A 15,937-nucleotide genomic window follows, 5' to 3' on the forward strand; every position below is an offset into this window, starting at 1 on the left:
ACTGTGAAAAATATGAGGTCAGTTTGATTTCATATTTTTCTAAAATTATATATATATACGTAAATTAAAAAGTCCTTCCGAAGCGGGTGACGGGATTTCGATTCCGGCGACCGACAGCTTCTTACGGGCGACCCCCAAACATTAACTTTTCCCCTTTTAAGCGCCGACAGGGCCCCAGTGGCAATAACTCTAGACTGACAAGCCCTTCCCTTCTTCTGGATCGGATGTTCGGCTCAAGCAAACACCTTCAGGGAGCCGATCGACCCTACTTCTCACAAGATTTTCCATCTAATTGATGTGGGAGTCAATCCTTGAGTACTCTAAGTCTATATATATGTTGTTTTTGTCATATTTAGGAGGAGGTTCTGATTTTGTTTCTGTCAGGACAACTGTTGGCGTCCCTTTTTTCTTTTAGGATGTATTGAAGGGCAAGTGGTGCTCCAGATGTATCTCGTTTTGAGGTGATGATTCGCTCCCAAGGGTCGAGTGATGTTCCGGTTGTATCTCGTTCTTGATGGAGTATTTATCTTCGATTTTCCCATCCTCTGCATCCATCCTTTGCTGCTACAACACCCCTCCATTGTTGCAGCCCTCTCCCAAACAGTCATAGTTTTTGCTATCCCTGCAACCTTCTTCATCCCCGCAACAAGTCTCCCTATTCCACCTTCAATCCCGCACCACCAACCCCCTCTGTAACCAACTAGTTCATTTCCTGCACTACCAACCGCAGCCTCCACCTCCCCCTTACTTCTCCCAGTTTGTTGTCATCCTGCTGCCCCTAGCCTCAAGCCATCGACCCCTCCATAAACAACAAAATTGCCACCATCCTACTGCCAACACCAATTTCAAATAGTAGCCATGACAACCCCAGTGTCATATGCTTTGTGTTCGTGTTGTTATTTCCTATTCCAGATGATTAATTATAATTCCCTACTAAATTTCAACAATAATATTATTATTTTGTTGTTGTTTGGGTTGACTCTGGTATCACTTTCTTCCTCTCCTCTTCTCCTTCTCTTTTCCTCTCTTCTCCTTTTTCTCCACCTATTTCTTCGTCATTTTTATATTCATCCTTTTCTTCTTTTCTCTATTCCTCATGACCTGCTCTTTGTTTCAGTTTTCGACTGTCTTGAAGCTTACGACATGGGGAAGTGAGGAATGACTTAGGCTAAATAATAATATATAAACTTATTAATATAATTAAGCATATATTCTTAGTTGTTCGGTCATAAGCCAATGCAAGCAATGTAAAGTGGAAAACATGAAGATCTACTAATATCTACAGTGCATCAACAACATTATTAAATAAAACCCTAGGAAAATTTTATTTAAGCTAGAACTAATTTCATAACTTCACATTTTTTAGAATTAATTCATCAATGATCGTTTCGAAGTGCCAAAAGCAAATGGAATGATTTTTAATGATTTTGAAAAAACTGAAATTTATTTTACAGTGATATTGATATAGATGGGGATGCTATTAGTAGAATTCAGTTGGATGGTTGAAGTAGAGGAATGCATTGGGCCTATTGTGGGATAGAAATATACCGCATATACTTAAAGAAAACTTTTATAAGATGGTGGTGAGACCTGCAATGCTTTATAGGGCAGAATGTTGGCCTATAAAAGAGAAACATAAATCTGTGTTAAGTGTTCCTAAGATGTGAATGCTTAGGTGGATGATTGGCTTTACACTTAGAGCAAAATACAAAATGAATAATCAATGAAAACCTTGGTGTCTAATGGCAGACAAGATTTGAAAGCCTAAGATGGTTTGGTCATATTAAACGTCGACCATCTGACGATCCAGTTAGTCGAGTAGATGTTTTAGATTGGACTTTTGTTAAGAAAGGTTGAGATAGACCCAAAAAGACTAGGGCATGTTGTATGAAAATTTAGAATTAAATGAAAATATGACACTTGTTAAAAGTTATATTAGGAAATAATTTATTCCTATGAGAAGTTATGAGGAATAAATTATTTTTTTCCCTATTTTAGACTTTCTTATTTCTATGTTATTTCATTTATCTCCAAAAAAATTAATATGAATTGATTAATTTTAGATATCATGAGTTCTATCTTTCCTTTTCTGTTATTTTTTTTATTGTCTTTCGTATTCTAGGATTCAGGTAAGGATTATTTATATATCTTTTTCATATCAATAAAAATATTTTTCATTATTATGAATTTCAACATGTTATCAGAGCTTAATTTCGTACCCTAGCCACCCGTCCTCCTTTCAGAACCGTCGGACTCCCTTCCTGCCATCCTCTGTGCAGGAAGGAAGGGAATTCAACTTAGTATTTGAAACATTAACTTTTGCTTCTTCTCTCCCTCCAGACTTGGCCTGTCGGTTGGCCCCTCTAAAGCCGAGAGCTTCGACTCTGTTGGCCTCCAAAAAGAAAGCGACAATTTCCTAGCTGTTTTTCTTCATGCTGCTTTTCCTCCCGTAGAGATCTGTTCCATGGAGAATTTTATGTTGTTGGCTGCTCGACAATTTTTTTCCCATAAAGAACCATTGCATATCTGTCTCGGTTCCCCTCATCCCTATCAATTTTCTAAAGGTTATTGCTATTGAACCTTCAGACAGGTAATTCTAGTCGCCGAACCTCCCTTCGTTGAAGAGTCGATCCTTGGATTCTAATCTCAGACCTTCTTGTTACGAGACTGAAGTGCATCTAGAGTGACATCGCCATTGAGATCCTCGTCGAGGGCATATCGGATGGGCAACCAACTGTGGATTACTACCACTCTCTCACCAGCAGCCTCTCTCAGCAAGATTTTTTTCGAACCTCTGTCGGCTGACTCTCCCCTCACTGACGACCCTTCTCTTATGAGTTGTGTGTCGATAGCCTCTCTGCTATCTCTCCCAGCCACAAGACTTTACCGTAGGAAAACAAAGCAGTTTTTTTTTGTTGTTCTTCCCAGCCAAAGGAAACAACGCAGCTTTTTCCCTAAAATCCAGCACTGCTTTTTGCTGTTTCCTGTTGTACTTCCACAAAAATTCAGAATTGGTTCCTGCAGTCTGATCCATCGTCAGCCCTATCTTCTGCAGTATTATTCCCATCTCTGTGCAGGCGTCAGGGGGAGTTGCGTTTCCAACAGCCCTTTCTCCTACAACTTTCTATGTCAGCAGAATTTTCTGGGTGTGATATGCTCTTTCTCTCTCTTATGGAAATCCCAAACGGAGAGCCACCACTGATGTTCAAAGAGCGGGACTCTCTCTCCAGTGGCACTCCCAACTGAAAAGAAGAGGTTATTTTCCTATATATGTCTTCGTAGCAAAAGTGGACAGAGTGGAGAGGCTATTTTTGCTACTTTTTCCCTTGCAGTTTTCAACAGTTATTGCTTCCTGCAAGAAGTTGCGCCCGCATCCGTCTCCATGGCAACTTTCTTCACTTCACGTGCGTGGATTGTGGAAATCAATGTAAGCTTATTACAGAGGAGTTCATTGTCTGTTTGCTCGAAAAATGACTTGAAAAAGGCTATTACAAAGGCGAGACTGGATGTATTATTGAATGAAATCCTAGCAGCCGACCTACATGCCCTTCTCCGTCGGTTTCCTCCCTGTAGCTAGAAATCTCCATGCAGGCCCTTCTCTATTTTCTTTGCCACCAAAACTCTCCCTGCAAGCTTCTTCTCTGCCGGAACTCAACCGGTCCAGCAATAGCAGCGGCAGCTGGTTCTCTCCCCACAGGTTGCAAACCTTTTTTCTCTACCACCAAAAATCTTATCTGTCAACAATCTGCCATGCAAAGGACAATATCCTATAACAGGCCCTCCTCGTTGCAGACACTTCTCTTGCAGTAGACCATCTCCTGGAGCTTTATCTATTTTTTTTCTGCAGGCTTTATCCTGCACTTTTTTTTCCTACAAGTTGTCTACTTCCCTGCAAACTCTCATGTAGCATTATCTGGAGAAACATTCTGCTGCCTACAGACATTGCAGGAACTGTAGTCAAAGACAACCACAATTGTCTACTTCCCTGTAAACTCTCTTGCAACATTACCTGTATGAATTTTTCTACCTACAAACACTGCAGGAACTGTCGTTGTCTAATTCCCTGCAAACTATCTTGTAACATTACCTGGATTAGTCTTCCACTTATCTACAGACACTACAGGAACTGCAGTAAAAAACAACCACAGTACGGGATGAAAACTTTAAGTTCTGCCTCATAGGATCCTCCTCACCCATTGTTTGATGTTTTCTGATCCAAGTTGAACATGATTTTCAGTCATTTTTCAACTTAAAGAGGAGTGTTGAAAATTATATTATGAAATAATTTATTCCTATGAGAAGTTATAAGGAATAAATTATTTACTTATATTGGATTTATTTCCTTTCCTATTCTAGGCTTTCTTATTTTTACGTTGTTTCATTTATCTCCAAAACAATTAATATGAATCGATTAATTGGAGATATTAGGAGTTATATCTTTCCTATCTTGTTATTTTTTTTATTGTCTTTCCTATGCTAGAATTCATGTAAGGGTTATATATATCTCCTTTTCATATCAATAAAAATATTTCGTATTATTCTGAATTTCAACAACACTCAATCGGACACAATGGAGAAAAAGGATTCATGTAGCAGACCGCACTTAGTGGTGTAAAGGCTTGTTGTTATTGTTGTTGCTGTGTTATTGTTTAAAAAACTGAAACTTTGATATAATTTATTTAGGGTGTATTTTGTCAAAAAATAAGTATTACAGAAAAAATGTGATACTTTCACTCCAAAATACATAATAACTATTGTGGAACAGAGCAAGCAGCCATAAAACACATGTTACTTCATACATGATATTTAAATTCAAAGAAGGACGACTAATTTTCTTTCAACTTTGCTTTTTGCAACTAGCATCGCATCATTGATTGTGATCTTGTTATTTAAGTACTTCTACTTATCATCAAACATGCAAAAGAAATAAGAATCATTTGCTATCAGATAGAAACTTCCTTAAATGTTTGGTAATATTGTGCATTTTATCAACTAAAATCATTCATTACATACTAACTATCATTAATTACCCATATATACTAAATTCTAAAACATCTGAATGTTTCCACACTTCAAACTCATAATCACTTTCACATAAAATCAAAGCTAAACATTATGAAATTCTGATCACCCAATTTGATAAATTTATCCTACAGCTCTTGAAATGTTAAACATTAAACATTTATGTATGCGTGTGTGTGTGTGCGTGTGTGTGTGTATGCTTCAGTTGGTCGGGACATCTGCTTGTCAATTGTAAGTCCCCCTTGGTCTGGGGTTCGAATCACCCTGAGTATAGAGTGTGATACTCAAATTATTAGCCGCGTGAGGGGTGGTCGGGGCTCCTATAATAGCTTCCGGTCATTCTTTTTTGAATATATATATATATATATATGTTTATTTATTTATAGAGCAATTCCTAGCAATTATTAGTTTTTATTCCCTCATTACATATTTCCTATTTATTTTATTCTATTTTATTTATTTCCTTTGTTATGTCTACTGTAATTGGCTTTAAATACCCCTCCTTCTATCGATAAAATTATCATGCTCTATTCTCAATTCTCACATGGTATCAAAGCCAAGGATCTAACCCTAGCCGCTGGCTCTTCCTGCAGTTTTCCATGCATTTTGCAGACATACCAGTTGGGCTTCATCACCAGTGGCATAATATCCAGCAACTTTCTCTAACAATTTCTCGAGGGCTAGCTCGCAAGAAAATAGAAAAAAGCGTAAGAAAAAAAACATCAGAATGAGGTCATGAACGAAATGAAATAAAATGAACATTTGTTTAAGGTCAGTAACTCCTTGAGCTAAATCAATACAGAGCATTGCAGTTACTGTAGTCTAAACTTGATCCATATTTGTAATTCCAACATCCACGATTTCCTAGCATCTAAGCTGACCAAGATCATTTGACAGCCTTGGCTGAGTCCCTCTAATGCAGAAGTCAGGTAGCAAAACATGCAGGTTGCAATATCTATTGCTAGATTAGGAGTCAGACATAAACTTAAGCCCAACTTCAAAAGATAAGCTAGTGAAACAAAATAAAAAAGTTCTAAACTGCCAATAAACAGGTCAGAGTCATACAGCATCCAACAAACACGATCTTACCCATCCTTTTTTTTTTTGTTGCTATAATATGATGTGTTAAACACTATCTTGTGGGACATTATTTTATAACTAATGATGATTATCAACTCTTTATTCCTTGTAGTTATTTCACATTGACTCTTATCTGTCAGTCTTAACCATCCTATTTTAACATCTACGCATCTCAAACAACCTGTTTTTTTGTTTTTTTTTTTTTTTCATTAGAAGAACACAAAAAAAAACATATCAAGCTCGTTAACCTACTCAAACAAATTTACAGCAATTACATGTAGTTTATACAATTATACAGAAAATTGAGTTCTTGAAATTTTAAGAAGGCGGGCCCATCTTCAACGCAAAGATATATTATCTCAAAAATACACAAAGCGTATAGGTGTAAATGGACTTTTTTCAAGTAGCTTTTTGATGAAGAGCATAGAACAATTACAACTAAGAGCATGATTGGCTATGTTTGGTTTTGTTTTATTTATTTATTATTTATTAAGGATAGTAAGAAAAAATACATAAAATATTCAACAAAAAGAGAAGTCACAATTTTATTGGTATAGTAAATCATATTGTTGTAAAAAGAGAGAATCTGACTAAAAAAAGAATCCCACAGAAAATCCCAGCCAAAGAGTTGAGATTAAAGAACTTCGAAGGACTAAATACTTCTTTAAGTAGCAAAGATGCATATTCTAAAGACAACTTTGCTTCACAAAAAAAAATGAATTAGATCACCTAAAGAAACATGAACATTTAGTTACAAAGTAGCTGGGAAATTGTTACGACGGTAGCTAATGGCAATTTAGTTCTTTGTGCGCCTAAGGGCAGTTTAATCCTTTGTTATTTATTATTGTTTGGTATAAATAGGTCTAAAATGTTTAGTTGCAGAAGGTTATTGTCTTGAGTCTTAGGGTTAGGGTTTGGAAGAGATTTCTTAATTTTCAAATTGTAGGATTTTGGAGACATCACCTAACTCTCAAATTGTAGGTGTTTATCATATGTATTTATGTTGTGTTGTTTGATTTTCTTGCAATAAGATATTTGCTTACCCTAATTTCTGTGAGAAATTCTCTCGGATCGCAACTCGGTGGTGTCAAAGTGTTCGACTTGGGAAGGATCAAGATAGGAAATAAAGAAGGGGTCACGGCCTCTAGGTCGCACCGGATTCATGAAGAAATCACGCGAAACAATCATGATTCGCTGGTTGGGGAAGCCACCACAAAATCGCGTACAACCTTCTTCGATCGGGAACCTTCGTTGTTGCGTCAACAAAGGGATCTCAGCTTACAAGTGTCTTGTTCGCAACTACCCTTTGTGATTCGAGCTAGATGGGGAGGATCGCGGCGCACAGGTCACGCATGGCACTCCTTTGCGACCGCTCCCCGTGATACAATCGCTAGCTAGAAAGAGGGATCACAATGTACGACAGGATCACAACACACAGGTTTCCACATGGTATAAACGCAATAGAATTCGTACAGACCTGATCCGGACTATCTGGGAAGCCATCAACGATATTTCAACATACATTAGTTCATCCTTCGTGATTGAAAATTGTTTGGCGGAGAAATGACAACAAGTTAATGCTTTTGAAGAGAGATTAGAAGCAGAGCTACGTCAACTTAAATCTATGATAGAGGATAGATTTTCCTTCATTGAAAATTGATTCGAGAACATGGAGAAGTAGATAGAGAAGCTTATTAAGATGCAATCCAGACCGCAAGCGGATCAATTTACAAACCCTAGCCAAGGGTTGACCATAGAATACGTGGCCACATCAAAAGAGAAAAATATCGAATGTGAATAGCATGATGGGGAAAGCATCCACAATCAAGAAATCCCCTAAGGCTTCGATTGGGGGTGAGGGATTTTTAATGGAATGGGTTGGGCCAAAACATGGAAGAGAGGTTATGCAAAGAGTTGGGAGGAGCACGAATAAGGAAGAAAAGAATATGGAAAGGGGTATGGCTATGATCGAAAGACCCTAGATACATGGAGAGAAACACTGGAGGGAGAAAAAGTTGGGTAGTGAAGCTAGGGTCAAAAAGTTGAAGATGTCAATCTCCGAGGGGGAGAGGCACATGAGTGGGTGTATCGGATGGAGCAATACTTCGCATTGAATGGGCTCAATGGGAAGGAGAAGCTCATGACATCAGAGTTATGTTTGGAGGGAAAAGCCTTAGCATGATTTTAGTTGATGGAGGGTAAATACCCAATTCATTCATGGGAGGAATTTAAGGATTGCTTGTTAGAATATTTTCTGAGTCATGCAAAAAGGAGACATGCACGAGCAATTCTATACCTTCGCTTAAGAGGAGACTGTCATGAAATATAGGGAGAGATTCGAGCTATTGTCGAAATACTTGAGGGGGATTTCGAAAGCAAGATTAGAGGTGAACTTCATAATGGGCCTAAAGCCCGACATATGGGCAACACTCCAACTATTGAGATCACAGAAATTGAAGGAAATGATGGAGCTCGCCAAGAAGGTAGAAGACAAAAACCAGATGAAAAAGACCAACAAAAGCGACAACATGTGAGGAATCCACAAGAGTAACTCGACGAACATGACACCGAGGACGATATCATTTCAAAAAGGAAACACATCAGAGGAATACGAGGATCTGTCCAAGGGTCAATTTCAAGACGCTCAAAGAGCCAGAGGTGCAGAACAAGAAAGCAAAGGGAATATGTTTATAATGTGATGAGAAGTACGCCCAGGCCATCAGTGCGAGGATCACGCGCTCCATTTCCTTTATTTTGTGAGGGGGAGGAAACAGATAGTGAGGAGTGGGAGAAAGAAACGGTGGAAGGAGTGGAGCATTTACACTTGGTTGTAGCGAAGGTGTCCCTCAATTTAGTAGTGAGATTTACTTCAAATCACACCATGAAAGTGAAGGGACGGATCGGGGAATAGCCGATAGTGGTGTTGATGGATAGTGGGGTTACTCACAATTTTATCTTAAAATCGGGTGATGGACAAACTGGGGCTGAAGTCGGTAGATAAGAGAAGCTTTGGGGTCATGACGGGGACAAGGTGATGCAAGAGCTTCCCCCGAGTCACTGCATTGTAGCTGCTATAGTTTTGCGGTCCAACCCCTCTCCCCTTTTCTTTTTCATTTCCTCCCTCTTACCTTCCTTTTCCATGACTTTTCCGATTTTATTTCCTACCTATTCTATGCTTATCTTTTCTATTTCTTTCTTTTCCTAAGCATTACCTATTATATTTACAAATTCTCATTATATATATATGTGTTGTTCAGTGCTTTCGGGTTCAATTTTAACTGAGCGCAGATTCCTGGGTGCTACCTTTGAGCTTCACCTTTAGAGGTTGTACCCGACGACTAGAAGATTTCTCGGTTGTAACTCGCCCTAGGTGGTGACCAACTCCAAGAGTCTGAGTGGTGCTCTGGCTGTAGCTCGATCCCAACGAGACATTTATCCTTCCGCAGAATCCACCCCCCCCCCCCCACCCCCCAGCTTACAGCAGTCGCAAACCATCTTCTCAGCTGTTGTCCAGGTCTTCATCCTCCTTCTTGCCACTACTCAGGCCTCCGGTTTCTTCCCTACTGCCGCCAAGACCCTCCTTGATCAGCCCCTATCGCCGACATCACCTTCGAGGCTTGTCCCTGCTTCTGTCAAGCCACCGACATCTGCCAAAGCAGTTGTCCAGCCACCGACGCCTATCCCCACTATTGTTCAGTCCCCTTGGACACCGACGTCGGCTGCAGTCCAGAACCCTCCATCGGTTTGTTGTTGTCCCAGGCCACCGCAGCTCTCTCCTGCCACCCACTAACAGTCGCCAGCCCACTCGATTCTTCCCCACCGCCATTCAAAGCCTCCCATTGTCGGCCATTTTAATTTTGATTTTGAAAAATATAAAAAAATATGAAAATAGTTTTAATATGAATATGATTTTTGAAAGAAACATTTTGATTTAAAAATAGGTGAGACCGAACGAGTCTCACATTTTGAATAGTTTGGGTGACTAAGCACGATACCACAAATGATACATTTATCCCGAAGAATAAACATATAATTTGTAGTATGCTCAATCACCTAAACTAAAGAATTTGTGACATCTGTTTGGTCTGCGAAATATTTTATATGAGGCCAACAAGTTCCCCTACCTAATATAAAAATTAGATAGGGTTTATTTTACCTGTGTTTCAAGTTCCTTTTATCTTATATTTTGCAAGTCGTAGGGTTCATCACACATATCTTTTCTTCGTTCTTCAGATAACTGTGCAATGTCGGCTCGAAGTTTTTTCAATGTATCCTCGATCAACCTTCCTTTCACAATTTTAAGGTCAATTGGAGATTTTTGATGAGTTTCACCTCTTTTGTTGAGCACTGGTATAGTTGTGTAGAAGTCAGATGGAGCAACTACCTCTTTTCAGCAGATTTAAAATAAAACTGAAAGATAATTCCAGGAAAACCACTCTAAGAGAAATATTTCCCCTAAAAACTTCAAGAAACGACAACCACGAATGCTCCACGCCACAATCACCCGAAAATATAGCTTAGAGAGGACTTTCAGCAAAATAAACAACACTCCACGAACACTTCACACTCCAAGCGCACGAGAAAACAGATCTAGAGAAGATTTTAGGATAGTTTTCTTCCCTAAAAGCTTCCCACAAGTAGAAACACAGCCTCTCCTTTCTCTCCAAAAATTTTTCAGCAAAATTCACACAATTTCATAGACCGAGAAGAGAAAATAGACCTCCACCTACCAGCCACACTGGCCAACCAATCAAGAAGAGAGAAAAGAAACGTCACAATAAGGGGGGTAAGAGCGTATAGCCTCGAGTAGAAGGAACGTCGGCCAGTTCGCCTCCTCTAATTGGAGAGCCGAACGACTATCGTGTCACGTAAAGAAGGGGAAGAGACGGGAAAGAAGACGAGAGCCGCGTGGATCCACCGTGGAACCTAGGGCACGGGTGAGGGAGAGCGGGACGAGCGCAAGCCCTATTCAAACCCTTGAATGGGTCGAACAGGGAGAAGGGGTGCGGGTGGAGCCATAAATAAGATTTAGGGTTTAATGTGATTATAATTTAGGGGTAAAATTTATAAAAAGTATTTAATATTTTGAAAAATAAAAATTGAATTTGTGTTTTATTCGTGCGTCTAAACGTAACAAAATTGGTATCATTTTTGGGTAAAAATCAGCAAAGCCACCTCTCGGGCAAGCGCCAAACGGACGCGCTGTCGCGGTCCGTTTCACCAACGGAGATCGTTTTGACGAATTCATTGATTTGCGTGCAAATTTTCTCGTGTCAAAAATATGACAATATCAGTTTCTTTTCCTACTAAAATTGGTGTCTTGAACGCGTTGGCGCGGTCCATTTTATCGTCGGAGATCGTCCGGAGAAGTTTGCATTTTTACCCATCCTTTAAGCTCAATATATGTTCGATCCTGTGCAACTTAACAAATTTTGTACATTTTGTGTGTGTATGTGGTGATAAAGACATGAAGAGGTTTTCCTAGGGTTTGAAATTCTATTGAGAACTTCTCCCTGAGTCTCCACACAATAACTTTTAACCGCTCGTCCATAAGACGATGGTTTTGAGACAATAAATGTTAGACATCACAGGAAAATAGAAAGTGGCTAGAATTTCTAAAAAAATGGTGGGTCCCATATTAGTTTTCTAAGATGGTCAATAGAATCCCTAGGGCTAGATCCTAGGATCCTACGGAAAAGAGTAATGACCTCAAAATGAGGTCAACACCCACACCATCCAACTGTTGCTCGGTCCACTACAAGCACCTTCCAACTGCTTTCCGGTTCACCACCCCGAATCTATCGCTCTTTCTAAATGATAGCTCATGTATTTTGTGTTGTTTTCTATCTTATAATTTTGCAGTGTCTTATCTATTCCATTTGTATGCTTGTTGTCGTTTATTTCCTATTCACAAGGGTCTCGTTTGTACCCTTTTAAATTTAGTAATAATAATTGTGCTTTCATGGTGGTTTGGGCTTCCTCCGGTATGACAGGGAAATTGGAAAAAAGCCAAGAAATTTTTAGGGGATTAATATTAATATTGCAGAGCCTATAGGTGATGGAGGACTTTCTTCCTTTGGACTTGAGAAGTACTGATGTGATTATGGGGATGTGGCTACAGATGATCAGAGAGACTAGGGTGGATTGAAAAATCTCTGACAATAGAGATTAGGGTGGAGCGGAGGAAGGTTGTGCATCGCGGTGACTCTAGTTTGTGCAAGACCATGGTTTCAACGGATCCATCAAAGATGATAGCTAGAATGGAGTGATCACTACCTAAGACCTAGAAGGAATTAAGAAGGTTTAAGGGATTTACAGGATAGTACCGGATGTTCGTGAAGAGTTGTAATTTGATTGTGTGGCCTTGAACGAAGAAATTGAAGAATATAAAATTTTAGTGGGAGAAAGTGACAACCCAGATTTCTAAAAAATTAAAGAAGGCATGCTGAGTATACCAGTGTTAACGACGAGAACCAAGACAATTTATGAACAGGAGTCACACAACTTGATCTAGCATTAGTTTCTTTTTATTCCACCTTGAGGACAAAATTGTTATTTTGAGAGGGGAGTATTCTTATGCTAGTACCTAAGGGCAATTTAGTCCTTTGTGTGCCTACGGAAAATTTAGCTTTTTGATATTTATTATTGTTAAATATAAATAAGACTAATATATTTAAGGTTAGGGTTATACAAAAGATTATTGTCTTGAGCCTTACGGTTAGGATTTTGGAGACATTTCCGATCTCTCAAATTGTAGGATTTTGGTGAGATCGCCAACCTTTCGAATTGTAGGTTCTTTAGGATCGTAACAAAAACATATTAAACCGAACCATAAAATTAGTCAGGAAAAAATCATAGTAGTAGAAAAGAGATCATATCAATAATTACTTGAGAAATTTTGTTCATGTAGTATAGTAAGTCAGATCATGCAATAATCACACAGAGAAGAACTTGCACGTTATTCTTAGGATCCTTCACTATCATAAAGTCACAACAAAAAAGAGAGATCTTGTCCATGAAAACTCAAGAGTTTAGTCGGGAGATCTATATAGAAGAAGATTATGTTGGATAAGTTACATATAGAAGTTTCAATGTACTATGTATCTTCCTCATGGAAAACTTGTCATTAAAAAAACCAAGAAACATAAGGTGATTGCGAGATCCGTAGCTAAATCAAGTTAGAAATCATGGTTTAAGCATCATGTGAACTTTAAATGTTGAAGATAATTCTTGATGGTCAAGAACATAGAAAACTTCATTGAAATAATAAACTCTCCATCAACCACATTGAAACCAATAAGCAGTTCGATGAACAATGGCTTAATAAATATTCCTCATATGGCATCAAGAGATCAACTTACTATCATGACCAAACTTATTATCAAGGCCAAAGAAATATCTACTTCATGATTCCAAGAAATTACAAGCAGGCAGAGAATGAAAAATATCAACTCTCTAGTTTGAGAGGAAGTATTGAAAATATAAAATATATAAATAATGTTTCCTCTTTAAAGTACCAAATTTAGAATGAATAATTAAACGGATTTTTATCCAATATAGACCTAATAATAAAATTAATTACATATTAACTAACAAATCTTTTTAAATTGATTGTGACAAAAAAAAATTAAGTGTGTATAGATACATGCATGCATGCATATACATACATACATGCATCCATCCATCCATATATACATGCATCCATATTGTACATTGAAAATCAGACTGCACGATTCTCAAGGAGGTTCAACGGGTCACACAAAAGAGATGTCAAAGGATCACATCATCGCAGTCGTAAAACCGAGCCATCTAGCATCACTTCATTCGGTCGGAAAGGCCGACTAAACGAAAATATATATGAGTCAAGGAGCACTTCACACTTGAACCGGTGACGGCTATACAAAATCAATGCCCTTAACCGATTATGGGTCATTTACAGAAATATTACCGGTCTACCCAAAGAACTCGTTTAACCTTCCAAAAAGACCTCTTGTCTGAAGAAAGACTACCCATCCGATTATGGTGACGCACCCTCTGTCTGATGAAATAATCCTTTCCAATAATGAGAAGATCTCCACGAAGGGTTCTCTCAAGGAGGTCAACCGATGATCTACCAATCGAAGGATTTTAGCCAGCCAAATGACGATTAGGCGACCCATTTGAACAGTTACAAACACGAAGTGGTGCCGGTAATGGTTACAAATATAAAACGATGCCAACTACGATTACAAAGAGCAAAAGGTACCAGCATCGGTTACAAATATATAAAGGTGCAATGTTTCATTAACTACTTGTAACATTCCTATTTAATCAAGGACAAAAATATAATTTATTAGGTCTCTCTTATAACCTAAAATTATGTTTCAAGAAAACTTGTGTTACTGTGTGTTTTGTTCTCTCTTTACTTCCTTTTTTTTATTCCTCTCATAGCTCTATCTTTTGGGCGTGGCCTAAAAAGTATTTTGGGATTCAACACATACATATATAATATATACATACATACATCCATATATGTATAGAAACATAATATATACATACATCCACACATTCACCCAAAGATACATACATTAATAAATTCATGCATACATACATTCATGGATGCATGCGTGTGCAGAAGCATGCAAGCATACATATACATACATACTGATAGCAGAGTTAACCCAAACCACAACCAAACGACAAATATTATGGTTGAACTTCAAAGAAACTACAACACAACTCTTCAACAGAAACAACATAAGAACATGCAAACAGTAAGCAACAATGACAACTGCAAAATAAGAGAAAGGACAACAACATAAAAGACATAAATGGTCCCCTCTAGAGGAGGGCGACAGATCCGGATGATAGATAGGCAACTGTTGTAGGTCTGTAGTTGCGATGAGCCGGAAAGGTGCTAGAAGGTGGTTGGCGCACAGCACAGCAGCAGAAAGGGGAGTCCTGCTGGATAACAGCAAGGCAATGACCTGCTAGAGTGGTAGATGGGCTGGAGGGCAGGTCCTGGGGCTAGGCGAAACAACAGTTTGGGGAAGCGGGACAGCAGATGGGAAGAAAGGGCTAGCAAACAGGAAGGTTGAATAGCAAGTTGGCTAGTTGAACAGCAAGCGGGGATGATCGCACAACGCCAAAAAAAAAGGTTGGACAGCAGGTTGGAATGTTGTATGGGTGGCAGCAGGGGCGACTAGGCAATGCTGGGAAGCTGACGGCTGAGAAGGAGGGTGGAGGGAGGGCTGGACAAGAAAAGGAAAGAAGATACACCACCACCTCGGATTATGATACAGTCGGAGCACCACTACTTCCTCGGATACAGCCCTAGAACAAGGAAAACACTCCACACAGGAAGCTCAACTCAAAATAACCACCAAAAACTGAATTTCCTAAGCAAAACACATATATATATATATATATATATAATACGGATTAACACTTATATTAGGCAATGTTGTAAAATAAGAAAGAAATTAAAAAGGGAAGAACTAGAAATAGACCATGCTTGTAGAACAAGAAAGAAATTAAAAAGGGAAAAATTAGAAATAGCGATGACTTATAATAGGAGATTAATGAGAAAAGTAAAAATAATTGGGGGAAAAAGGAAGAGAAGGTGGGGTGGCAATTCCAGCCTCCCCAGGAGGGCCGGCTAGTCTAGAGAAAGGTCGGACCTGCCCCAGCTAGGCCGGTTTGGCCAGCCTCCTCAAGCAGCCCAATGTCACATACATTCACTCATACATACATACACAAATACTACATATACACGCATACAAAAATCCTACATATAAAAACATGCATCCATCCATCCATCCATCCATGCATATATATATATATATATATATATACA

General features: G+C 38.8%; 1 protein-coding gene across 2 annotated transcripts in view; it reads right to left on the bottom strand.

Moving 5' to 3' along the window:
* LOC110027412 (glutathione S-transferase 2-like) overlaps window positions 1-15,937 on the bottom strand; it is a 53,873-nt gene that overhangs the window by 24,120 nt on the left and 13,816 nt on the right. For both annotated transcript variants that reach the window (XM_020728843.1, XM_020728842.1), the window contains exon 7: window positions 5,641-5,702. In XM_020728843.1, the coding sequence (XP_020584502.1) occupies window positions 5,641-5,702 (62 nt within the window). The remainder of the gene's footprint in view (window positions 1-5,640; window positions 5,703-15,937) is intronic.

This window comes from Phalaenopsis equestris, unplaced genomic scaffold (assembly GCF_001263595.1).
Source record: "Phalaenopsis equestris unplaced genomic scaffold, ASM126359v1 Scaffold000428, whole genome shotgun sequence".
In the NCBI taxonomy this organism is placed as follows: domain Eukaryota; kingdom Viridiplantae; phylum Streptophyta; class Magnoliopsida; order Asparagales; family Orchidaceae; genus Phalaenopsis; species Phalaenopsis equestris.